We start from the raw sequence: 26300 nt of genomic DNA, 5'->3' as shown, positions 1-26300 counted from the left end.
CCAAAGCATATGTCGGTTTTGGTTGTCTTATCATCTTAGCTTCAGAAGAAGCCTTCAGCTTCTCACTTTTCCACATAGCATTTCATACTGTGAAATGTTGGTGGTTAGCTTTGATTGTCAGCTTGGCACAATTCAGAATCAATTGGGAAGTCTCTATGAGGGACTGTCTACATTGGGTGAGTCTATGGGCATGTCTATGAGGGATTCTCTTGAGTTATTTGATGTTGGAAGACATAGCTCATTGTGGGAAGCACCGTTCCCTAGGCAGATGGTCTTGAACTGTGCACTCGTGAAAAGCTTGACCTAAGCACAAGGATGCACATAGTCAGTCTTCTGCTCCTGACTGTGAGTGTGATGTGACTAGCTGTTTTAAATTCTTGTGGCCTGGATTTTTCTCTGCTATGTTGGATTATAACTTGGAATTATGACCTTCAAGCCTTTCTCTCCTAAGGTTTTTTTTTTTTTTTTTTTTTTTTTCAGAATATTTTATTACAGTAACAGGAATGGAGGCTGGGACCTCCATCCATACGAAAGAACTTACCAAATAGCAATATGAATTCTCTCAGGCAATGGGATTCATGGCTGGTCCATCCTGAACCAGTACAGGTGACTAGCAACCAAGAAACAAAGTGTTCCTTCAGAGGTAATTTCACCTGTAAGGCAATCCCTTAGCCTGTTCTCCCAGGCCTTCGTTAGAACGTGTTCACGATGGTCCTTGTGGCTTGTTAGGAAGGTTTGCCAAAGGCTTCTTGGATAATGATGAATGGCCGGTGCAGCCACGGTAGCATGTTATAAAGAGTTCCAGAGAACAACACATGCTGCACACTGTACTTTATTTTTCTTCCGACAGACATGGGGAGTTAAAGGCAATGTAACGTTTTCTAACAACACAAACAAAGTGCCATTATATGTAACCGTAGCCAACTGGAGACTTACTTTACCGTAACTACGCCAAGCACATTTATATATTTTTGTATGTACAGTGCTATAGGTATCAGCCACACCTAAGTCTCAACCTTAAAAGCAGCCCATGGACAAAAGTATGAAAATCTTGGTAACAAAGCTTTCAATACAAAACACTCATTTGTACATTACTTTACTTAGAAATAACCCCAATATAACTGAAGCCAAAGCAAAGCTTAGTTGAAAACCTAAGAAGATATTTTAACAAAGAACCCTCCTCTCCAAAGGAAAGTGTCTCCTAAAGGAAACTGAATCTGCCATCAATCCTTCAGATGTTATCTTGGAGGGGAGGATTTCATGAAGGGAGCCATCTGGAGGTTCCCAAGTAGGAAGGTACGGGCATTGAGACACAGCCTCATGGCCGGCACATTTAACATTCCCAGGATTTCCAATCAGCTAGCTTTTCCGTTTCCCATGACTGTTTTTGTCTTTTGTACTGGGCTTGGTGCACAGAACACTGGCTTTAGGTTTAGGTTATTCTTCTTGGGTATCCAGGATGAAACGCTCAGGCAGCATCTGTTCTCTACCTGGTTTTCTTCATGTCCAGTGAGATGCACAGTGCACAGATGTCTACTGAGGATTGAATAATTCCCTGGCTGAGGCTAAAAGGCCACCACAATTGTTTACCTAATTCGGTCTCTCAATGTTTTACTTAATTCAATCTTATCTAATTTTTTTCTACATTGTGTATAATAAACAGTGAGAAACAGATGTCCCTACCAACTGGAAGGCTGTTGTTTAAATATCCCATTGGTTAAAAAGTCAAACTTACTGTTGAAATACTCATTAGCCGTATCCAACTTGAAACATATGCTATTGCATGACCATGTTTAAGCCAGACTTTGAACTATGTCAATGTCCTTGGAATCTAAATGTACAATAGAGCTTAAAAACGGTCTTGCAGAAGCAAGAATGCAGAAAGCCTTCAGATGAACATAACGTTGACCCCCGTAAAGGTCCCTCATTCCTCACAGTTTGAGTTCACTGAAGACCTTCACACCCTGGTCCATCTGGGGAATGCTCTACTCGTTAAGAATTCTTCCTCTCCCTCTCTCACCTCATAACAAATGTCCTCTGTCCTTATAATAATGGCATAGAAAAATCCCTGAAAGATTCAAATTGGGCAACAGCACAGATCAGATTAGAGCCTTCATGGGCCCGACAATGTAGAATTGTATGTCTTAAAAAGTGTGTGACCATATTTGTCTGAGCTGCAATAGACACCATAGAATAAGATCAGAATAGAACTTCAATGGCTCCCTCATTTCCTTAGACTGGCTTGTATTTCAGCCTTTTCCTGTTATTTGTTCCTGATAGGGTAGGTGTACATTTCTAACCGTAAGTGATAAGGAGGTATAGAGACACCCACCACCTTCAAAGCACAGTTAGCGTTGACGCTTACATTTATGACTTGTTTTAGTCTAGGTTCGATTACAAACACAGAGTATTCACAATTCTGCCTATTCTATTCAGTGTGGGACCTACACGTGTGGGTACTGCCCCATTATCTACATTCAGTCCTGGCTATTATAATCCCTCTGGGTTTGTGAGCACTTCCTAAACCCTGCTTCCCCGTTCCTAGACACAGCAAGGCTCTTAGATGTAATAAATAAGTATGTGCCCATGGAAAAAATGTATGTATGAATAAAGGCCACACCCGAACATGCAGAGACAAGCAAGCTGGGCAGGATGGAGGGTTTTACTTGAACTACATGAAAGTGTTCCCTTAACTGTGGTTCTCGTGGAAATCTCAAGCCTGCACACAAGTTCAGCCCCTGAGGAAACACTGGGGATGAACCTCTCCGTTTCTCTCCATCTCTCTTTCAGAGCGCCCGGGTGAGCACTGGGGCTATGGAAGGCACTGGGCCGCTCTTCTCAACGGTTCTCTGAGTCTCTCAGCCCACTTCTATGTCTGCTTGGTTTTGATTGATGGAGAGGAGATGTCAAAGCTTACAGAGGAGGTGAGATTCAGGTATAAAACCCTTCTCAAATATGAACTACATGCAGATGGCTCTCTGTTGCCTGACTGCAAAATAATTGAGATTAAAAAAAAAAAAAAAAAAAGGAGGAAGAAAAAGGCTAGTCAAGGCTTCTATATACACTCTTCGCCTCTAACGTGTTTTTAACAAGAAAAAAAATGCACCACCAACTGCTTTTATCGCAAGTGCAGCCCCAATACTGTCCAGTGCTGGGGTCCAGTGACTGGGCGAATTTGCCATTCAAATCAGAAAACAAAATCCCACACCTGAAGGACTCCTGTGAGCTTCTTCTTCCTCTTCTTCTTCTTTTTTTTAAATGTATGTACAGTTTTTTTCAGATACTCTACAAATCCAAGTTCAAACAATAACAACAAAAACAGAAGAGAAACAGGTTTTATATTTAAAATGTCTGTGTTCTTCATCGTAACTTCAAAAAGCAGCTTGAAGGAGCCGGACACTTGGTGTGTACTGCAGACTCCTCCACTACAATGGTCTTGGCAGGACAGCAGCACAGGGTTGGCTAGTATTCACCTTGTGGAGAATGTAAACCTTTCACAGGATAATATTTTGCTTAAAAATTAGAATAACTTGAAAAGTTCTGATCATCTTGTTCTCTGAGACCTACTGGGGAGGTCTGGCTCTCTCTCTCTCTCTCTCTCTCTCTCTCTCTCTCTCTCTCTCTCTCTCTCTCTCTCTCTGCAGGGGGAAGCAGGCCTGGGGGAGGGTGGATAAGAGGACTCCTGATACATCTATTCTCAACAGGCCACACAAAGCAACTCTCTGAAGGCCCAGCTGCCATAGCCAGATCCTAACTCTTTACTCTGTTTCCCATCTGGATTTCTAACTGAATGAATGCCATGGGTTTAACCAAACATGCCTGTAATCCTAGGTAACAAGTTAAATGCTGAACTGTCCAGGGGCGAGTAAACTTTGAAGAAACAAGGTTGAGTGGGCAACGGCTATATCCATCTCAACGAGCAATCCTAGGGTCTGTCCAGGCAGAGGGCAAGCTCCAACAACACAGCAGAGGGAACAGCAAACCCAGCTTCTTGAGCCCCTAGAATCTCTCTCAGGCTGTTCCCACCTTTTCAGAAATGCTTTTGAAGAATCAAGAGACAAATACCTCAAATGGAAAAAGTATCTCTTTTGTTTGTGTAACTAACAAACATTCTAGAGGTCATAACTAAATACAACTTAAACATTGCTGAGATGCATGAATTCTTTTTGAAAGCAGCTTTTGAAATATCAACCACAGTAATAAACATTGAATGAAGTACATTCCAACGTTAATACAGATGAATGGTACAGGGTGTGATAATGCCCCAAAGTTACTCCACAAATATCCCCATGCTAATTCTAAACTTGGGAAATCTCATTAGTTGGAGATTTCACTTCTTCTGTTATTCCTCTATAATTTTCCGTCTTTTTTTTTTCTTTTGGCCCCAGGATGTACAGATAATCTCCACATTCTATACATACCTGAAACTTTTTATTCTCTCCCTCTGTCAGATTTTCAAATAAAACCAAACTACAAGATAATGTTTTGCATGTAAATCCATAGACATGGGTCATGGACTCCATGAACCTTGCTTCAGTGCTTCCTTAGGTTTTATGGCCAAAGTAACTTAAAGCCTTGCCTCAAGGGTGGCAGAGCACAGCCAGCAGGAACCTGTGGCTGCCTAAGGGCCACGGGCTTCTTCTCTTGTGAGGTGGGGGTCTCTGCCTTCATTACGCCCTCTGGCAGGACAGGCCCTGAGCCTGCTTTCTCCTCTCTACAGTGGCAAGTGTCTTAGGAGGAGCAGTTCTCCTGCTCCAGACAGGCCCAGCCTGGAAGGCCTGAGGGTAGCAGGCCCCAGTAAGTGAGTCTCAATATTGCTCTTTCTTACTGGGCAAGTCTGATCTCTGAGAGCTTCCAGACACTCAGAGACCAGCCACTCTGTTCCAAACCCTGTGAGGAGGCTGGTGAGGGCCGCACTCAGGGCAGGCTGCCCAGGACGAGTTGCTTAGCCACAGGGAGGTTCTGCAGATGATGGTCTGCCCTTCAGGCAGGCACTTGTGGCTGCCTGAAGCGCTAGGTGACCCCATTCTTCCTGATGCTGAAGAAGTCGTCACACATCCACTTCCTGGAATCCAGAAGCTTCTGTTTCCTCCTCAGACAGAGTGAGTATTGGAGGAGTGTGTGTATCCAAAATATATGATTATCTACGTCAGGGCTTAAGGTACTGGATGATATTGTATAAACTGCTAAAATGCTTCTCGGCACAATTGGTAGCTTAAAAAAATAATTTCCTATGGATTAAGGGCATTTTCCCATCACTGTCTTTCAGTAGGGAAGTCTCAGCGGGTACCAAGTCCATCTGGAGTTTCCAGCCTTTGTCCTCTGACTGGATATGTACCATATGAGTCATACACAAAAGTCCTCTCTCCAGTCCAAGGAAGACCAGGCTTTCTTGTAGGCACCTGCCCCTTCCAGCATTCTGGCCCCCAGGGCCAGTGGATAGAGATGACATTGAAGCCTTCTCCACAGCTTCTAGCAGCCAGACTGCAGGCTTCCGCACCAGTCACGGTCCTGCGCCTTTTGCTCTTTAGATGGTGGGCCAGTTTGGCCAATATGGAAAATAGATTCATGACCACAGGCACAGGCCGGCAGGTGGAGCCACACATGCTTCTTGGCAATTCCTGGTAGGGTTTTCAAAGCCTGGAGTTTCAGTGGAACTGTCTTAAATAAATAAATCTTTTTTTCCCTAAATAATGTAAAAAATAAATGATATTTCCCTTTGGCAGTTAATAGCTGATTCGACCATTTGCCTGAATGTGGTGTTTGTGGTGTGTATGTGTGTGTGTATGTGTGTGTGTGTGTGTGTGTGTGTGTGTGGTGTGGTGTGGTGTGTGTGTCTGTGTGTGTACTCTGCTTTAAAAAAAGATCACAACTTTGTTTCATGGTATATCATTGATAATGCATATAATTTCTACTGCTTCTGTGAACCTTTTGCATATTTGTTTGGGACAGGTCTGTTGACCTCACTTGTGGCCCAGGTATGCCCCCAGAGTGATGCAGGCCCCCACCAGGGCCAGGCTGAGCAGGGTCTTCAGAGACAGCCAGGAGAAATCAAACAGAGGCCGCATACTGGGGCCATATAGTTCCACAAAGGCATCCTGCAGAGGGAGAGAGAAAGAAGGACAAAGAGAAAACATTAGCCATCAAGAGATCTCAGGAGCCCTCCCCAGCAGCAGGGCAGAGGCAGGGCACCATGTGCCTCAGCATGCCAGGTAACCGACATCAGAGGGGAAAACAAACCTACTCTTTGGAGGTAATGACATAAAGTGAACTAGAAGCTCTTACTGTACAAAGCCCTTGTGAAACAGGGCTCACCCCAAGTGATATCATGGAAGGCAATGAATGGAAAGTGTTCATTCAGGCCAGCTTAGGAAAGACAAGGGAAAACTGACAGCTTTGCAATTTTTTTTTTTTTTTTTTTTTTTTTTTTGCTTGCATGGCCATCATAAAAACAATAAAGCGTAGTTCAGGCAATGTCTCTCACACATCTTTCTTTATTGTGTGCTTGCTGTATCCTAGGGACTGTACTAGACACCTAACATACATTATCTTATTTTTCATATCAATCTTACAAAATCATTTTAGTTCTTCTTGTTCAGAAGATGGCAACCTCACCTGCCTGTTGCAACAGACTGTCAGTCACAGGGGAGTTGTGAGGGAGTGAGAAGGGCCAGGTATGACGGCCCCGATTGCAGGCTGCAGTTCTGATGGAGAATCAGTCTAGCTTACTTGTAGGAATTCGTTGAGCAGGGGATTAGTTAGGGGTTAAGGAATGTGTGCAGGAAGTGGTAGAGCCAGGATTCGAACCCAGATCCAAGCCAATGCCCTTTGCTCTGCCCTCCCTGGCACTGGGATTCTGGCTAGGTGCCACCACACCTAGCTTTTCACACAATGCAGGGAATTAAAAGCATCTCTTTGCAGGGTAGTGGTGGCACATACCTTTAATCCCATCACTTGGGAGGCAGAGGCAGGTGGATTTCTGAGTTCAAGGCTAGCCTGGTCTACAGAGTGAGTTTCAGGACAGCCACAGCTACACAGAGAAACCCTGTCTCGAAAAACCAAACCAACCAAACAACCAACCAAACAAAAAGCATATCTTCATGCTTTCGAAGTAAGTGCTTTACGAGAGGAGCCGTTTCCTCAGCCCTTACATTGTTTTGAGTTTGGCCTACTTTCCCCACGTGCTTATTAATCTGTTCCTTCTGCATGTAATTGCCTCTGAGGATCCTGAAGTCGTCTTAAAGGGGAGGCTAAAAGCATGACTGAAGGAGCTGCTCACTTCGCTAATTATCGACACGGCTATTTTTCATGAGTGCATAGTATCCTGTAGCGGATCCTATAAGCAACATTTGTTTCACGCTGAATTGTAACAATACTATGATATTCTTTTGTGCATAAGGTGTATAGCCATTTGTTTTTAAAAGAATAAATTCCCAGAACTCTACTGACAATGCCATCGACGTTGTTATCAGTAATTATGAAGGGACTGTGCTGGACTGCCCTTGGACCCTCATGGCAGCCTCCTGACCAAAAGCGGCCACGTTTGCAGAGTGGCCATGGTTTAGGCTGTGGTTCATATGAAGGACCATCTTGTCCCCCAGGGATGTTTGAAAATATCTGGTCCTTATCATTTGAGGCGAATGAGGAGCTATTGTCGGCAGTGGGTAGCTATCAGGGCTGTCACCATCCCATAAGGCCTGGGCAGCTTCCACTAGGAAAGGTGACTCAGATCCAGATACCAAATGGCCCGGAGGCTGAGAAGGTCTACTTTACAGGACACAGTTAAAACCAAGGGCCACAGAAGAACAAACAGCCCAAGTGAACATCAATGATGTTGGCCACATTAGCAATGGACAGTGTTGCTGACCCCAAGCAAATGCTGGGTAGCTCTGGTGGGGCTAGATTAAATCTTGCCAGGAGGGGGCGCAGATGATTCCTTTTTATGTCCCTACTGTTGGGGTTGTCTAAAATTGAGTTCCAGAACAGAAGGCAAAGGGTACAAGTGAAACGTGTGCACAGATCTCTCAGTCACAGGTCAGGTTCCACCCTGATGATTCCTGAGGAAGTAGCCTTCCCTGTGCACGGGCAGGGACCACCTGACAGGTGGAGGTAGCAGAAAGACAGCTGCCACATCCGGTGGTCATCTCCCATCTTTTTCATAGGCAAGAGTGTGTGGGCCCCTGAAGGCCCAGTCAAAAATATCTTAGTTCTTCAGGGCACCTTTGATCCCGGACTGTTTATAATTCAGCTTTCCACTGAGAGGGTCAGGTTGGTCCTTGAATTCCTTCAGTTCTCTGTGGCAAAATCTAAAACAAATTAAGCCATTGGTCATATGAGCTTTCCCAGTCATTCTGAGAAAGTGGCAGAAGCAGAGATCATTCTGGGGATGGGGAGAGTAGTTTCTTCCCAGGTTGCTTAGTACATAGAGCTAGGGGACTGAAGAAGTATCTCCCCCTGACCCCTCTCTTCCTGGAGCTGGTAATCCCTTCATGCCTTCACCCCTTCTCCTCACCAGCAGTCTCAGACAGCATCCCAAGGGCCATTTCCCAAGTGTATAAAGAAAAACAGCTTTCTGAGAGTCAGGTGAGCTAACTTATTACCTCCTGGCTAAAAGAGTGGGAGTGGAGATTTGAAACCCTGAGTGTCTAGAAAGGCCTCTGAACTTGCTCAAGGATCTGGATGATGCCTCTGCTCTGAAAATTTATCAATTTGTGGCCTTAAGCAAATTATCCAACCCCTAACCTTATTTACGTCCCCATGGTCATACAATCAGTAGCTGTGAAGAGTAGCACACAGTCCTTGAAATCATGTGTGTAGTCCTGCAGGGAGCAAACACAGTGATAGCCACATGTGCCGTTGTCTGGCCTCCAGCTTTCCCTTTGGTAGCTCTGCACAGCTCCACCTGTCTGTGCCTTCTTCTGGTTATGCCCATTTGCTTCTGCATGGAAGCTGCTGTCCAGCTCCCTAGGGGGCCAGCTTTCGTTCTGAAGACAGAAGTGGGAGTAGCCGTGTCTGCTTGTGCAGGTTAGATGACTAGTCCATTGGTTTGTAGGACGGGGCGGTGGTGAATCATTCGATCCCTGCAGTTTGCACAAGACCCCAAAGCTCTGCCCTCTGCAATTACAAAGTGCAAAGGGACCCTTGTAGGCTCTGAACTGAAACTCTGGTCCCTGGAGCAGGTGTCTGTCACCCACTAGCCATTTGGCAAACACACATTAGTGGAATAAGCCGATTTCTTTCATTACACAGTAGGACTTCAAAACCCAATCTAATGGACATCTTTAAGAGAAAGAACTCGGGAAGGCCAAAGAAAGACCAAGTTAAAGAAAACTCGATGTTCTTTGCTGCCACCTCCAGATCCTTCCCTTAGGAAGGATGCTCAGGCGGGTCACAAGGGCCCCGCACACCATCTACTTGCTAGTCAGCTTCTATGCTGCACGACTGCTAAGCATGGCATCACTTCCCCCTTCATTCCCTGTGAACCTCCACGAGGCAGGTATCCTGGGTATCTGACCACTTGCCCTCCATCAGAGAGACCTGTAGTGTCTGACCCACACTAGAAAGACACATTTATACAATGTTCTCTACAAGTAAATGCACAATGATCAAGGTCACTGACATCTTTGTTACACAGAACAAGGCTACGTCTGGCCATTCAGGTAGACATGCGGAAGCCTGGTGCTTCTGCATGGTAGGAGACATGCGACTCGCTTCCACCATTGTCTGTTTGCTGATATTAAACTGCTGGGCTCAAGGGGATGCCAGTGAGAGAAGGGCGGAAAGGCGGCAGCAAGAGCACAAGCCATCGGGGAGAGCCCGGAAGTGCTCCCTGAGGACGAGGAAGCTGTGATTGTCTTGACATCAGGTTTGGCTCTGAGCAAAAGCAGAAGCGCGCACTCACGAGGAAGTGAGGGCTTTTTTTCTACCTGAGTAAAGCAGCTGTTGAGGAAGTGACTCCATTTCCTTTCTCGTTTGGCTGAGCAGGATTTCCTCTGCAGCCACTTGTACTAAACGGGCCCTGAGGGTTCCCTCTGCAGAAAAGGCTAGCTTTGTCAGTGGCTTGCTTGCATCTGTTCCCTGGGACTTTTGCTTCTCCGGCCTTCCCCATTCTCCCAAAATACTGATTTCAGGTCTGAGGGAAAAGGAAAGGAAAAAACAGCGTGTGAACACGGAGCTGAAGGCCACACAGCTGCATGGCCTCTGCTGGGGAGGAGCGCACTGGAGAGGCATGAGAAGTGCCACTCTGCTTCCTCAGAGTCCCCATTGCCCAGTCAATGCGGCTCAATCTTGGAGAGGCTCTGGGCCCAGAAGGCAGGGTTCTTTGAAGCATAGGCCAAAGACACGCATACAGCGAAACCTAATCTAAGCATCATTTGGTTGTAACTTGAAGACTGCTGGACAAAGGACAGGAGATGAGAAACCCAAACACAACAACAATAAAACTTGCCTGCCCGCAACGGCTTGGGCCAGAGAAGTTTGGGGTAGATTTTGCTATGAAAATTTAGGTAGGATGCAAATGAGCTGCTGGGTCTCAGGAGCCAAGAGGGTGCAAGATGGAAAATGTGAAGAGTGCCTCGTTTCTTGAGCAGAACAGTCTGAAAGCCATTTGCAAAGGTCTCTGTGCCAGAAGGCTGGTCAAAGGGTATCAGGTCAAAGGGTACTCAGACATACCCAGCCACCTCAGGAGTCTCACATCCGGAGGTGGCCAAAGCCTCTGGGCAGGAACTTGAAGGGTTCCTTGGCTCACCTACCACTTGACTTGGCTGGGTGAGATATGAGCTGGGAGAAGCACAGATGCAAGCTGGTGATGTGCACCAGCTATGCAAACCCTGCAGGGAAGCAGCCCATCCACCTGTGGCTCAGGTCCCTCCCTGCACAGGGAGATATGAAAGGCACACACGGAAACAGGTATAAAGTAACAGCTATGTCCCTCCATTCACCAGGTTCATAACAAAAGAGGCTGACTGATACCCAGCCTTGGCAACTCATCATCAGCCTGCTTGTTCATTTTGACACCAAAGACGATTTTGTGGAAGGCACTAAAGAGCCTTTAAATATGATTTGTCTCTGTCGTATAGTTTCTTGGTAACATTCTAAAAACGCACGGTAGCTTTAATGGGCATGAGTCTTCTCAGTCCACTCAAAGCTTTTCGTGCATGTAGGCCTACTGATCCTGCAGGGTCCTGGTCAGGAGACTCACAGCATGCTGCAAAGCCTCAGGGGGAGGCACTGGTGTCCGCTGCCTTGTTGGTGTGCTGTTACTTGGCTAGATGAGAAGATGGATTTCTTTGGATTCATGAGTTGAGGATGCTGTCCCTCCTAATGGGGAAGGCACGGTGGCAGAAGTGTGATGCTGTCTGCTAACAGCCTGGCAGAACAGGAAGCATAGCTGACTGCAGGGAGTGGGCTGGGTTAGAACTTTGGAGGCCCGCCTCCACTCCTGATAAGCCCCGCCTCTATGACCTCCCAAAGGTTCTACGACCTCCCAAAACAGCACCACCCACTGGAGACAAAGTGCTCAAACAGACGAGTTTGTGGGGGGTGTTTTACATTTAAGCCACAGTAGCTTTTTCTTAGGGGGTTCCATCCACTCTGCCCTCAGTAACCTGTGTCCTAGAGCCGTGGCCCTGGAGAAGGCTCTCTCTCCATTTCACTTCTGGAATTCAACTTTCTCCCTTTGGCCAGAGCCCTTCCTGGAATGTGATCCTATGTAGCTTTGGATTTACAACACGTTATTATTTGGGGGAGAATATCAGTTTATGTTATTGTACTATTTAAGAAAGTATGATGTGCATGGATCTTACTACAGTTAGGTCATCGAAAGAGAGCCAGCCAAGCTGAAAAATAGGCAAAGACTTTGAATGGATGCTACACCAAATGACCCTGGTGTGACCAATAAGAACATGAAAATATACTCAAGATTATTGCTTGTTAGGGGACTGCGTTGGAAACTACAAGGAGCTGGCACTTTAGAACTCCTCAGATGGCTGTAATTCTTAAAGTGGACAGTAACAAGTGTTGATGAGGGTGTAGTGTGTTGGAGCCTTAACACGGTGGCATTGGGAATATAAAAGGCTATAACCACAGAAGAAAAGAGTTTGATGGCTCTTTAAACAGTTACATTGAGCTACTGCATGAACTAAGAGTTTAGTATATAATCAATATAATTGAAAGCATATGCTCATGTAAAAACTGTACATGAATATTCATGTCAGCATTATTTGAAATAGCCAAGGAGAAGAAATAATCCAGCTATCTGGTAGCTGATAAACAGACAAAATATGGTGTGCCCACACAGTGCAATATTATTTATCCACAGAAGGAATGAGGCTCTGCTATGTACTATACGCTGGGTGAACCTTGAAGCAAAAGCTACACACAAAAAGCCTGACATTAAATGCAGTACAATTCCTCTTATAGGAAATGTCCCAACGAGGTACATTTTAGAGACAGAAATCAGATGAATGGTTGTCAGGAGTTGGGGAGGGGGAGGACTATGGAGTAAACTGTCAATGTGTACAGAAGTCCTTTTAGATTGGTAAAAAAAAAAAATGTGTTCTGAAATTAGTGTAATAGCTGTAAAACCTTTTGAATATTCTAAAAAAACAGTGAACTGATCATAGCAAGTGGAGTTTCATGGCATATGAACTATATTAAACAACTGTATTTCTTACAGTCCATGAGGGGGATGGTTAACAATTTTATACCATATGTAATTGGACAGAATGTCTGGTTCTGTAGCTCTTCTCGCAGTGGTTTGAGGACTAGGGAACTTCTTTCCTTCTGACTGTCTCGCCCACTGTTATCCAAGCAAACTGTAGCAGGATGGCTCATGCAGCAGACTTGTTCTGAGTGAGGACTCAGGCCAGCTGAGCATTCTCTACTGTGAGGTAAGAGGCTCATATTCGTGCAGGCATTATGTTTCCTTCCTCTACAAACTGTTGCACTATCTGGAGCATGCATGGTCAAGATCTTCTCTGTCTCTCACACATCCTTGGGGATATGGCTTGGGATGTGCTGGTGTGTGCCAGAATACATGTTAGTATAATGGTGCACGTGGTAACGTCCAGATTCCTCAAAGAGTGGTTCATCTGCACTGCACTCTGCTTCCACAGGGCCCTTCTGCCTCAGAGTTCCCTAGGCTCAGGCCCCTCTGTCAGGGCCTCTGATCCTTTGGTGAGGGAGAAAGTCCATGTCTCTGGTGTTTCTCTGCGCTCTTCCCCAGCCTCCCCATACCCCATGTTACTATATGGCACCTAACGTACCATACCTTTGTTTTCAAGAGACGGGGGTCTTACTATGCTACATAGGCTGGTCTCAAGTCGGGTCAAGCAGTCCTCCCACCCCAGTACCCCAAGTAGCTGTGATCACAGGCATTCACTACTGTGCCTGGCCTTCATGCTAATTTTAATTAGTGTGCCTCAGGTTGGGAGAAAAGTGTGAAGCTATGCTTGTCCTGGGGCTACATGGGATTCTCCATACTTCATGAGCAGTTTAGCATTCAGACAGACCCGCTACTGCCTTTCTTGGGATCTGTGGCTACTGTGTGGTCACTCACCTCCTTGTCTCTTGGCATCATCTCAAGTGCCCCAGTGTCCACCCTTGTATATGAGTGTGACCATAAGCACTGACACTCCACAGGACCAATGGCAGCTGAAAACACTCGCCCTGTAGGTCATTCCTTGGGCCACACTTGCAGTGTCCCACTGTGCCTGCCATGTGGCCTGTGAACACGTGGCATGGCCCAGCATGTCACTGCAAGAGTTAATTCATGAAAATATGCCAAAAATGGGAACTGAAAGCACATGCTTATGAAGTTCTGCAGCCTGGCCTAATCGCTGTCATCAGTATACCGCTGCTGGGGGGCAGGGAGGAGAGGGGCTCTTCATTGATTGAACAGGGAGGACCAGAGCTGGGGGCCAAATGTTTGATTTTTCACTTGTTTAAATCAGCAAGTGTTGACTGAGGCTGGTGGGAGGAGGTACAAAGAACCTGGCTTTCCTAATGGGGATTTGCTGAAAATGAGTTCAACCCTGGAATGGGACATGTTCCAGTAAAGAGCTTAAAGGAGAAGCTAGTCCCATAGAAGACATCTGCTGGGCGCTGGTGGCTCTCAGCCACGCCTGGCCTGGCAAGTGCCTCTTAAGACCTGGTGTCTTTTCTGGAAGTTCCCTGCCATGCTGTTCCAGAATGCTTTCCTGGAAGACCTACAGCAACTGGAGCATCTGTCACAGACCAGCTGTGGCCTCCATAGGGTGGGTTCTTCCTACAGTTTTTGGTCTGGGACAAATAAGTCTCCTACTCTACTGAAAGCTCACAGCCTGCTAACAGCTCATTCCAAAGCACCCCTAAGACATAACAAGTCTCAACCTGCTCTCAGCCCCCTACTCTGCAGCCCATGGAACCATTCATTCTGTGACAGTCAAAATGACTGAGATGGCCCATAGGAGAGGTTTCGTATCCACGCCATCAATCCAGCCAACAGTAAATAGAAAGGTGATTACGTCTTCTCTGTCTCAGGCAGGGGCTGATCCACGGTGGTAAGCTCAGTATGTTCCATGTGGGTGCACTCAGGAAAATCTGCTTTTGTTTTGTAGTTTATGACTTAGCTCAGTTCACCTGGAAAGACTCAGCATGAATAAAACCAGATGCATTTCAAGGCACACTGGCTGGCTCTCTGACAAGCCTCTTCCTTCCTCAGATGGTCTTCCTGAGGCCAGAAAGGACAGCCCGCTCTAACGCAAGGAAAATGCAGTCTCTGTCACTGACAACAGCTGTTAGTAATGGAGCATGTGAATACTGGGCAGGGTCAAGGCTAGAGTTCTGGATCCAACCTCTTTAACACAGGGATGAGATGGCTGGCGTGGCCATTTACAGAGCAGATCTTGGTCAGTGTGCAGTCTCTTGTCAGAACTAGATGGCCATATATGGAGAGGGGGAGATGGATGGAGGAAAGGGGAGGGGAGAAAGATGGATGGGTGGCTGAAATCTTCTCCATCAGCAGAACCTCTAGGGCATGTTGACAGTTGACTGACATAAGGCCACTTTCCTGCAGTGAAGTGAGTCTGCTGTGGACATGACCACATGTGGACATGTGGGTCCGCCCACTGTCCAAAGCCCACCAGTGTGTGAGGGGTGCTCTTGGGTACTTACTAGAGTGACCGTTCCTGTCCTCTTGTAGTTTGTAGCATGAAGCCTGCCCAATGCTTACAGAAGGTCTGTATGTATTTGCTGATTAGACTAAAATCAGAGTTGAGTCATGTCTCTGGGCCTATGTGCACCAGTGATCCCTCAGTCAGAGCCAAAAGTTCTCGAGCTGGATTGCCATGTCAGTTGTCAACACCCGAGTCTCTCCTTGAGACTTTCCAGTAACCCCATTTGCTGAGACCGTGATGCCGGCCTGCTAAAGTAGTACCAAGTAAAGCAATATTCACTAAATGCCTCTGTGCACAGCACTGTATTAGTACGAGGGGACGCCAGTGACCATGGCTTTGTGTGACAGTGAACTGTACAGCAATGCTACACTCATTACACAGATCATGCCTTCCACACATGCCGACTCAAGAGTGCTTCACCCTAAAGGCATCAGAAGTTCAGGTTTGGGTAGGTGAAGGCGTTAGTGGGGAACACTAGGTCCAACAAACTGTTATTTTTAGCGAGAAGCACCTCGGCTAATTTCATATCCGTGTACAACATAGTTTTTCCTAAGAAAATTGGCGTAAACTTCGGAAGTTCTTCTTTCATGGATGCTTTTTGCAGAGCAAAGAAGCCTGGCTCTACTCTCTTTGATCTATCTTTGGAATCTGAGTCAAGCAACCCAGAGGGAGTCAGAGCGAGCACCAAAGCATTTATCTAGTGTCTACTTCTGGCCAGACACTAAATCTGAGATGCGGAGTGAGAACTAACTACTGTGCCAGGCCCCAGAGAGTATCTTTTATAAACAACTGGAGACAAGAGACTAAGGTCAGAAAGGTCCCTTGGCTTGGCCCAGGTTACAGTGAGATGTGGATCTAAGGCCGCACAAGCCCTACAGGTGTGCTTCTTCAACTACATTGTGCGGCTCCTATTGGAGGGAAAATTATGTACAAGAGCCAGTCCTTCAGGCATGCATAACAAATGAAGGTAGAATGCAAGAGAGGCTCAAGACTGGTGAGGGAGAACAGAATGAATGCATTGAGAGGCTGTGGGGCATGTATAGAAGGTGGAGGACCCACACCCTAAGGATTTCAAAGAGAGCTGGGTAAGTCAGTGCTAGCTTTGCCTAGCACTCATGAGGCCCTCGGTTCAACCCCTAGTGTTGAAGGAAAAAAGCCAAGTAGAGAAAGCTGAGGATGTTCACGGTATGGAATCAACTCAAGGGTTTGTGACAGTCCTGAGGCAGGTCCCAAAGACAGCCAGCTGGTGTCCGCAGCCAAGCAGGGATGAATCATTCCTTGAGGCTGCAATATCAGAGAAAGGACCCCGTGACCACGGGAAACCACAAGTCATGGGGCCTCCCGTGCACACTTGCAGAACTAGATCCCACGGGAATGTGTGTGGTGCGCTCTGGACTCCTCCGAGTCTGTGGTCTGGCCCTGTTGGCTCATACCACGCGTCACCTTGCACCTCAAGAGTGTTTACATTGATAGAGACTCCAATCCCAAAGGAGAAACTTTTTCCATGTAATTCAGGGAAAGCCCTCTTGCTACAGAGCTGCTTTACAGGGAATTCTGGAAGGCAAAGGAGAACAAAATTTCCCTGAGTCACAAAAACAAATCCAACTGAGACTTGGTTAGAATATTAACACAGCTGGCCTCAGAGGCTGTGAGGTGAGAACTGGGTTTTATTCCTTTCTGGGGATCCATTCAGCTGTTCTGCAGAATCAAAGAGAGCTGTGCCCACAGTGTAAGGAAACAGAGACAATTTCCCATTCTATAAGGTCCAAGGGAGGCATGCAGAGAGGACTGCCCCAGCCAGCAGCCTTCATTCTGGAAATGTAGCCTCCAGATGAGGGAGTCTGCTCGCTGAGATACTACTCTGTATTTATTATTATGCAAAGGTCTTTAAATCCCTAAGACTATGCATACAGCCTTTCACAAGGCCCTGCCTATCCGTATTCATGGATCACTCCCTAGGTTTGTTTCTGAAAGGCTGGAGTTTTGTGGAGCCAGTCCTTGACTCAAGTGGTGAGACCTAATGAGCCATCTCTGGAGTCGCATGTGTGTTGGAACATGTTCGGCATAAATTTTCCAATGCACTCAAATTGAGGAGAAAAATGGGAAGCTGAGTTTGGGGCCAGCACATACCAGTATAGAGACAGTGGCCATGATTCCCACTCCACCTCTGAATGGGGAGTTGGGGGGCCGAATCCCCCTCTGTGGGCTGTACCTGACAGCCAGGTGGGGGGCGGGGGGACAGACACAGTAGATGAAAAGACCCAAGTGGGCCCTTGAAGGCCTCCAGGCTTGGCCTTCCCAGGCCCAGCCAACACTCAGATGGGATACAGCTTCTAGGCTTCTACACTGCATGTCCCTCCACCCCTGTCCCTTCCCAGCCTCCCCCGCCCCTGCACTTTGCCTTGCTTTCCCATTCCATCCTTGACTCGAATTTTAAACAAAAGTTTGTTTCTCTATTTTGATTTTTTTTCACCTATTTTCTATTTGGATGTGCTCTGAAATTAGCAGGTAGCAATTCTTCACCTCTTCTCATTTAAAAGAATAAAATACTTGCTGCTTGGCACAAATGAGATCTCTTTAGATCCAAGAAATGCTGAGTCCTCCCTTCCTGGGATGCTAGTCCTCTTCCGGACAAGAGGACCCTGCAGTAGGTCCTCTTAGAACTTGGGCTATGCTGGATGCCTCCCACTCCTGACAGTTCAGAAAACAGTGTCATGTAAGGCATGTACTGTTAAGCGTCATGGATGCCAGCTGACAGCAGAAGTCTGACATGATGCTGAGCCTGTGAACCAGGCTCAGTCAGCCAGAGGCTTATTCTACAGCTGCCTTTACAGAGTTAAATATTGGTACTGTAATTAACTGAGAGAGATTTGTGTTGGACAAAGGAGAGTAACAAAATGGGCTAAATCTCATGTCTTCTTGGTGTGTTTTCATTCCTGATACATTCTTGAAATTGTAAGACTTACAATTTTATGTGCTTTTCATTTCCGTTTGAACCTGTGGGATCATTTAAATGTCTTTATAATGTAATCCCAATCTCCTGAAACACCTGGGAAGCTGATATGTGTGTACATTAATGTGTGCATGTGTGTGTGCATGCATTATGTATGTGCATATGCTTCTGAATTTGTGAGTATGTGTGTGCAAGTGTACATGTGTACATGTGTATGTGTGTGCATGGGTTCCTGCATGTGTGTGTGCAGGTGTGTGTGCACATGCATGTGTGCATGCACATGTGTGTGTGTGTGTGTGTAATATGGAGGGTTTGGAGTGATAGTTTCACACCGCCCTTGGGTGTGAAATTATAGTACCAATATTTAACTCTGTAAAGGCTGAAGGCAGCTGTAGAATAAGCCTCTGATTATGATTAGAATATGATTAGAATAAGTCTGAACCAGGCTGGTTCACAGGCTCAGCATCATGTCAGACTTCCGCTGTCAGCTGGCATCTGTAATGCTTAATAGTACATGCCTTACACGACACCATTTTCTGGGCTGTTAGGAGTGGGAGGCATCCAGTCCATGATGATGACATGTTTAACCAAGTATGTTTCACTATCCTGGCATGTCATTTGGAAAAGGTATTTCTTTTCCTAAAAGTTATGCTAAATTAAAACCATATCACTGCCATTGTGTCTGCAGTGCATTTTTGCTGGGAAAACAGGAAACCCAAAGTTTTAATGTCTGCAAGAAGAGCATTCTCTTTCAATTTTTGATTTCTCAAGTAATTAGTTTTTTTTTTTTTTTTTTTTTTTTTTTTTTTAATTTTCTGAGACCGGGATTAGCTATGTGTTCCTGGCTCAGCAGCAGTCCTGCTGTCTCAGCCTCCTGACCACTAAGATTACAGGTTAGAGCCACCACACCACCTTCCAAAGCATGATTCTCCACTGTGCTGCACTCCTGGCTTGGCAGGTCTTTCAACTATCCAGGGTAGATGACTATGTGTGGCCAACTCGATGTCCCCAGTGATCCTGTGCCCCAGATAAGGACAAGTCATTAGTCTGTCTGGAGACCACTGCTTTCTCATCTCCTACAAATGCCCTGATGATATACCTTCAAGAGATCAGACATTAGAATTCCTGGTAGAGATGTCAGAATCCCCCCTACCTATTTCTGCATAAGAACCTACACAACAGATGTTTAAGACCCAGTTCAAATGCAACGAAAGCCATATTTCAACAATACTGAGAAGACAAGTTCATGAAAATCTAAAGGAGCCTTCCCTTGATACTTCCGACCTGTCAGGCAACCCTACTTGTAAGCTCAGTGCTGGTAACTTTTGGTGGCAAGTCACTCCATCTACCAAAGATGCTTCCTGTCCCTCATGTAGCAGAGATAGATTTTGTCAAGATCCCTACAGGGTCCTTTTTAGCTTTTGCAGGAAGGTGGTTCTTACATTCACCAGAACACTGTGTTCTGCTGAAACCTTACATGTTTTCTTGATGAGTCTTCCCATGTCTGCCTGTCTCTTCTTGGACATGACAGAGAGTGAAACGAGTTGCTCTTCCAGGCTTCAAAAGATTGTTGAACTGTCTTTTTTTGTTCCATTTCCAATAACTCAAAACTCGTTGGGATCCATTACATCAACCTTGGCAAATGTGTAGAGCAAGCAAACCAGGCTCCCCTAGTTTGGAACCAAAAAGAAGATGATCCACACACCCCCTTTCCATTTTTATCAAAACAATATTTTTTCCTTTTAGCTGGATGATGTATACATTTAACATTCCAGGAAAAAGGTGCCTGTGATATGAAAGTCATAATAAAAGAAAATAGAAAAAAAATGCAATTACAAAGGATGAGGAACTGTATCATTTTTAGTGTGAAATGCCCAGAGAAAAATCTAATTTTAAAAATTATCAGTACCATATAAATGAAATAAGAATATAAGAAAAGACTTGTTATTTTGAAAATTAGCTTGTTCCTTAATCTTTCTGGCTCTTAGACTTTCATCCTTTCTTCTTTTTTCCCTCCCTCCCTCCCTCCCTCCCTTCCTTCCTTCCTTCCTTCCTTCCTTCCTTCCTTCCTTCCTTCCTTCCTTCTTTCCTTCCTTCTTTAGTTATGGTCTCACTATGAAGCCCTGACTGGTTTGGAACTTACTCTGTAGACCAAGGGGCTCCATACTCATAACAATCTGCCGAACTCTGAATCCCCAGTGCTTGCACCTCCATATGAAGCTTACTGGTTTTTACTGCCCCAAATTGGCATTTGGTACCAGACAGGAGAAAACCTGTGGTGATGCAATGAATGCTATCCTACTAAATGGCAATGCTACCCTACTAAGTGCCAATGCTATCCTACTAAGTAGCAACTGAGCTCCCAGGTCACAGGCCTGTTGCCTAAAAGTTAGGACTCCAAAATGACCATTAAATAAAAGTGAACAGACACCAAAGATGAAACCAGTGACTCTTTCACGTAGTTATAGAAGTGTTTATTATAAATAGAAATAGATAAATGTCATGTTGTGGTTAATAAATTATGGTCAGATCTATAAGCCAGAGTAACACACAACTCAGAAGTAAGCTACCACTATGGTTTTGCCTATTTTTACAGATAAACCAGAATATGTCTTTCCCAAAGATACACGCTAATAGTGGACCTAGAACTAACTCAAAGTCTTGACATAATCTCTCTGTCACATAGGTCACTCTCTAACATGGTCTCCTGCAACATGACATCTAGATAACATCTAGATAACTAATCTTGTCTGGAGGCATGGTACTGTGAATTGAATACAGAGGTTACCTGCTTACTTGTAACATCTCTGTTTGTCATAAGTTTAAATTGCAAGAAAAAGAAAATTCATTTCTATGATAAACGCTGGATGATATTGCAGAATTTACTCTTGTTTCTGCCTGTGCCCACCATCCAGTCATCTGTCACCTCCACCCATGTGGAAAGGAGCTGGAATCACGTGTAGGATAACAGCGAGTGTCCAAACAACAGCATATTAATAACCCAAGCTTCTCTTAAAAGCCCTTTCTTGATGGGAGATCCAGTTTTTGGTTCAGGCATGAAAAATCACAGGATCATGACCTGGCATGGGTGAACAGTGACGGGGGAGGGGAACAGGGTTAGTAATCCGAAGTTCCAGCTTTTTATCTAGTTTCTCCTGGGAATCTAGCCCAAGGGCTGCCTGCATGGCTGTCTGTGCAAAGGGCCCCTTTGACATCAGGACTTAAGCTTCAGGGAGAGAGGTTTCCTGTGTGCAGATACAGTCACAGTCGGCCCCATTGGTTCACTGGGAGGAGCCTGAAAGGGAAAGAAAGGGGGATCTGAACTCCCTTCTTTGCTGTGCACAGGACCTACAGCAAGAGTTTCTCTCACAAAGCCCTGTGCTCTCGTCTTCCAGCACTTTTTGTGAAGGGAAAAATTAAAAGAGGAAGAGAATACAAAGAAAGGCTATGTGCCCTGTAAGGCACAAAGCAAAAGAAAACTGAGTTTGCTGTCCACTGGGTAATGGGGTCATTTTCCTTTCTGACTGCAATGTTCACCTCTATTGTTTTCTTCATTATTTCTCTTGGTTTGTCATCTCTGCCCCTTAGCATTTTTCTTTCTTCCCACCTTCATTTCTGGAGTTAAGTTCCTCCCTAGTGTGTGACATCATCACTACTATGCTTTCACGCCTTCTCTTTGCCCCCTCTCCCAAGTCTGCCATGAATTCTAGAGCCAAACTCCTGTTGCCAAACTCCTGTTCAGCCTTCACCCTCACTCACCCACACTCTCTGTGTGGGGCTGAAGAAATCGATATAAATAAAATTGCAAAAACAAGTTGAATCTGGGTCAACAAGATGGCTCAAGAGATAAGGGTGCTTGTTGCTAAATCTGATAACCTGAATTTGATCCTTGGGACATGAGCCACACCTCCAGCCCAGTGCACACAAGAAGTGTAATTAAAAACAAACAAACAAACAAATAAAAAGATGGAAGTTTAGGTGGCATTTTTAAAAGTGCTTCTGGGAAAGAATGCAACTCAAAATGTATCACTTTAGAAGAGTTACCAGGCAGGGGAGGGAAGGGGTGCTGGTCCCCAGCAGGCCCTGGGTAATTCCTGTCTTCTTCTCAGTCTGACAGCAGCACTCCAAGTTCGCTGAGCATGCAAAGAGGCTGCCGCTCATCCTGGCTACACTGCTCTCGGGTGCAGTTTCCATAAATTACTCCTTCAGTCATCTTGGTTTCCTCTTCGGCAGGGCGACTTGGGGGCACTCCCTGCCTGCTTTCATCTCTTCCGTTGCCAAGAAGGCTTTTCCCCATGCCTGTGCATTTTCTATAAATTAGCCACACAGATTAGTCAAATTAAACTGTCTAGATTTCCCCCCAAAACTCCCATCCCCATCATGACAGGGTGTATGTGGCCCTGAGTTACTCTCACCTCCACTTTCCCACACCGTCCAGTCTCCACTGACTAACGCTCACGCCAACAGCGGCTGATGGGCTTGTGTTATACAGACTGATCCCCGGATGGACTCAAGGAGAAACATAAGTATTCTCCCTCTGGTGATAGACGAGTGTGTGTGAGGTCAAAAGGGCAGGGGAAGGAAGAACATCCTGCCATACAATTGTTCCCAATAAAGGGCTGCAAAGGCTAGGAGAAAGGCCAGGCCATTCAGGCAGGGAGTTGTGTGCAGGGGCAGGGGTACTTGTGTGCACAGGGGAGTTGTATGCAGGGGCAGGGATACTTGTGTGCACAGGGGAGTTGTGTGCAGGGGCAGGGGTACTTGTGTGCACAGGGGAGTTGTGTGCAGGGGCAGGGGTACTTGTGTGCACAAGGGATGCTAGTGGCCCAGCCTGACATTTGGGTTTCAAACAAACTCTCATGGAAAAGATAATTGAGATGAAAGTTGGCACTTATTACATTTCTGTCAGTCCAACCCCAATCCCTTATAGATTCTAGTCATGTGGATACATGCTAATTTCCTTGGCAGCCTCAGATAAAGCTCTTAATGTGATTTGAGTCCCTTGGAGATTAGCACTATTATAAATATAAATGTTCAAACACAAGCAAGTTGTAACCAAATGCTCACTGCACACTGGCTTTCTGTGAGCTGGGGGCCTTCAGTAGTGTATGGCTCAAAGGACTCACTGGCTAATGTCAAGGTAGGGTTCCTTCCCGCAGAAAGCAGCCAACAGGAGTAGTACTTGTATATGGAATGTACAGAAGTTGGAAGAACAGTTTGAATGACAATTAGAAAAATACTAATAAGAACTTCAAGCAAGGGTTTGGTAGGGGACCCTAGGACTGTAATCAAAACAGTCTCTGCTTGCAGCCAACCTGAAAAACCTCACCTTCATGTTCCGATTAGTTTGTACTGTTTCCACAGGCTGCTGCCAGCCCCCCGCCTCCAGAAAACAATAGCTATAAATAGATATCAAGTTGTTTGTTTATCTAAGAGAAAATAAGGTTTGAATCCTTTGAATCTGCATTTGACACTAAACCAGTGTGACTGTTTAGAGCACAGACTCTGTGCGCCTCGCCCAACGGGGTTTTGATGTGGTCCTCGTTCACCTAGTACAGCTGTCCCCTGGCAACACCTTGTTTGCCCACTTCGAGGTGCTCAAAAATATAAAAACATTCTTGTTTTAAGAAAATTCTAAAATGAAAGGTTATTTCATCAACTTGCCCAAATGGAGCACAAATATCCATGGCCTGTTTGCTTCATCTCAATTGAGAAGCTATTTTACTTGGCCTTTGACTCTGTGTTTGTACCTTTCTACTCCATAGAGGGAGAAATTCAGGGGTGGGGGAAGAGAAGGAGGGAAAGAGGGAGGGGGAGAGAAAAAGAAAGAGATAGATGGAGAGAAGGAGTTAGAACCAGTCAGATTTGACCCTGAACTTGGTGTTCCTATGGTATCCTTATGTCTTACAGTCTTGGCTGGAGGAGGTACAGTTATTGAAGGGGAGGGAATGAAGGGAAGAAGTAATGAAGTATTATCACCTGGCCAGCCTGCTACCAATCCTGAAATGGGTGTCACCTCACTACGTCAAGTTAAGGCTAACCTCCAATGCGACAATCCTTCTGTCTCAGCTTCCCCAGTGTGGGATTACAGAAGTGTGACGATGTTCAGTGTCACTGTGTGCCTTACACTCCATGAGACCACTGGTTGCATCTGCTGAACCATATCCTTCAGCTGAAGGGCTACTTTTCCCTTTGTACCCACTCTGGACTCAGTTCAAAGGCTACTTCCTCCAGGAAGCCCTTCTGGGTCAAGTCCCTGTTCCCCATCAACTGAGAAGTGGTCTTTTCTCACTGTGCCTCAACTCTGTTTTAAGGAGCCTGTGTGCATTACTACCTGCCTGTCTCTTGCTCTGGGGCAGGGTATGCATTTGATCTGTCTGCTTTTCTGGAATCTAACAGTGCTTGGTACCTTGGCAAAGCTGTGTGTTTACTCAATGGCTAAATGGATATAAACTAAAACTACTCAAACAGGTCCATAGTAAATGTGTTGTGCTACAGAAAGATAGTTATGTTACACATCTTAAAAGAAGCTCAAGACTGCGTTGGACTTTAAGCCTATGCTGAACTGAGTTCCAAAGACACCATAGCACAGATTTACCTTGGTCAATCTACAAAACATCTTTGACCCCCAGTACACTATACAAAGGGATATCTTTGTAGCGTGTACAAAGACATATGGGTTCAAGGTAGGAATGTCAAGGGAGTTTGCAGACTAGACAGCGGCCAAATAGCACTGTAGTCCCTTTATCAAAAACAACAGTAAATTAAATACTTAGAGAAAGGTACTAGAGTAGGACACAGTGTAACTTCTGCTTCAGGGACAGCCACTGTCTCACAAAGTTGAGAAGTCATACAGTAGGTGTGTCATATTAGGGGCTCTCGAGGGAGTCAAACAGATTTCCACCTAAGCATCCTGTGCACTGAGTGACTGATGATGAAGGTAGAAAAGGGAGTTATCTGGGGTCACCCTGCCAGGGTCAGGGGAGGCAATGGCTAAGAGGTGGTTGGAAGGTCTGAGAATAGTTTGCTGCTCTCTGCTACTCCCTTTCGGTGTGGAGAGGTAAGAGCAGTAGTAAGCAAGGGGGTAAGGGCAAGGCCAACAAGAGACCAACAAGTGCAGTTACCTATTCTGAGGGCTGGAGGCTAAGAAGAGAGAAGCCCTGTTTAGCCAGAGGCTGAGCAGCCTGCAAATTGCAAGCCACTGTACCTTTTGCCCTGAGCTCAGGGCCACCTTGATGCCCTGCCATCCTAGAATGCTTGTCACTCTCTGTCCCTCCTGGGTTCCCCAGCCTTGTTCTCTTGGTAGGTCAGAGGTGTATCTTCCATATCCCAGGCTCATTGTCCAGTCATTGAGAACTACTGGGGCAACCAAAGTAAGGGCTCTGGACTGGGACTGGGACTCTTTCTCTTTATTGCTTGAAGCCATTTCTCAAATCTTGAAGGACCCAGTTAATACCCAAGAGGTTTGTTGAGAAGCAAGCTCGACCAACAAAGCTGAGAAGGCACCAGAAAGAGGTGAATAGGGCAAGAGGTGACACCAAGGCTTCTCTAGCTCTGGAGAAGGAGCATCAAGTGTCAGCAGAATGTCCCCAAAGGAAAATTGCAAATTTCCTTTCTTATGTATATCAGCCCAGTGATACTGCCAGGCTTAGGACTTGCATCAGTAATATTTTGAGTCGAATGGTTCTTCATTAGGGGAGAATATTGCGTATTTAGCAATATTCTTGGCTTCAACCCATGAAATGCTAATACAAACTCTTGACTACGGGGTGACAACTAAAAATGTCCCCAGGGCTGGGGAGAAGATTCAGTCAGTAAAATGATCCCTGTGCAAGCATGATGATCTTAGTTTGCTCCTTAAAATTCATATTTTCAGAAGCGAGGACATGGTGGAGCAGGCTTATCATGCCAGCGTCGGGGAGTCAGAGACAGGCCCATCCCAGGTATTGGACAACCTATTATCTAGCCTGTTTGGTAAGCTCCAGGAAACTGACAGACCCTGCCCTTAAAAAGGTGGACAGTTCCTAAGGAACAGCATCTAAAGTACATGGGCATGCCACACACACACACACCTTTGCTTGGGCACTACAACAATACCATGAGCTGGCATCTACATCCAGTTGATGTTCACACAGGCAAAATTATGAGTGTCTAAAGAAACCCAAGAATATCTTCCCAAGTCTAGTTTTGAG

General features: G+C 45.7%; 1 protein-coding gene across 1 annotated transcript in view; it reads right to left on the bottom strand.

The window, feature by feature from the left end:
- Positions 1-816: 816 nt before the first annotated feature.
- The window catches only part of Bcl2 (BCL2 apoptosis regulator), a 168686-nt gene continuing 143202 nt past the window's right edge, over positions 817-26300 (bottom strand). Inside the window, exon 3 of the mRNA XM_034513402.2 lies at positions 817-6098. Coding sequence (XP_034369293.1) covers positions 5964-6098 — 135 coding nt within the window. The 3' untranslated portion in view covers positions 817-5963. The remainder of the gene's footprint in view (positions 6099-26300) is intronic.

Source organism: Arvicanthis niloticus, chromosome 10, assembly GCF_011762505.2.
Source record: "Arvicanthis niloticus isolate mArvNil1 chromosome 10, mArvNil1.pat.X, whole genome shotgun sequence".
Taxonomy (NCBI): Eukaryota; Metazoa; Chordata; class Mammalia; order Rodentia; family Muridae; genus Arvicanthis; species Arvicanthis niloticus.
Note: the sequence above shows the minus strand (reverse complement) of the source record. Positions and strands in the feature narration are given on the sequence as shown.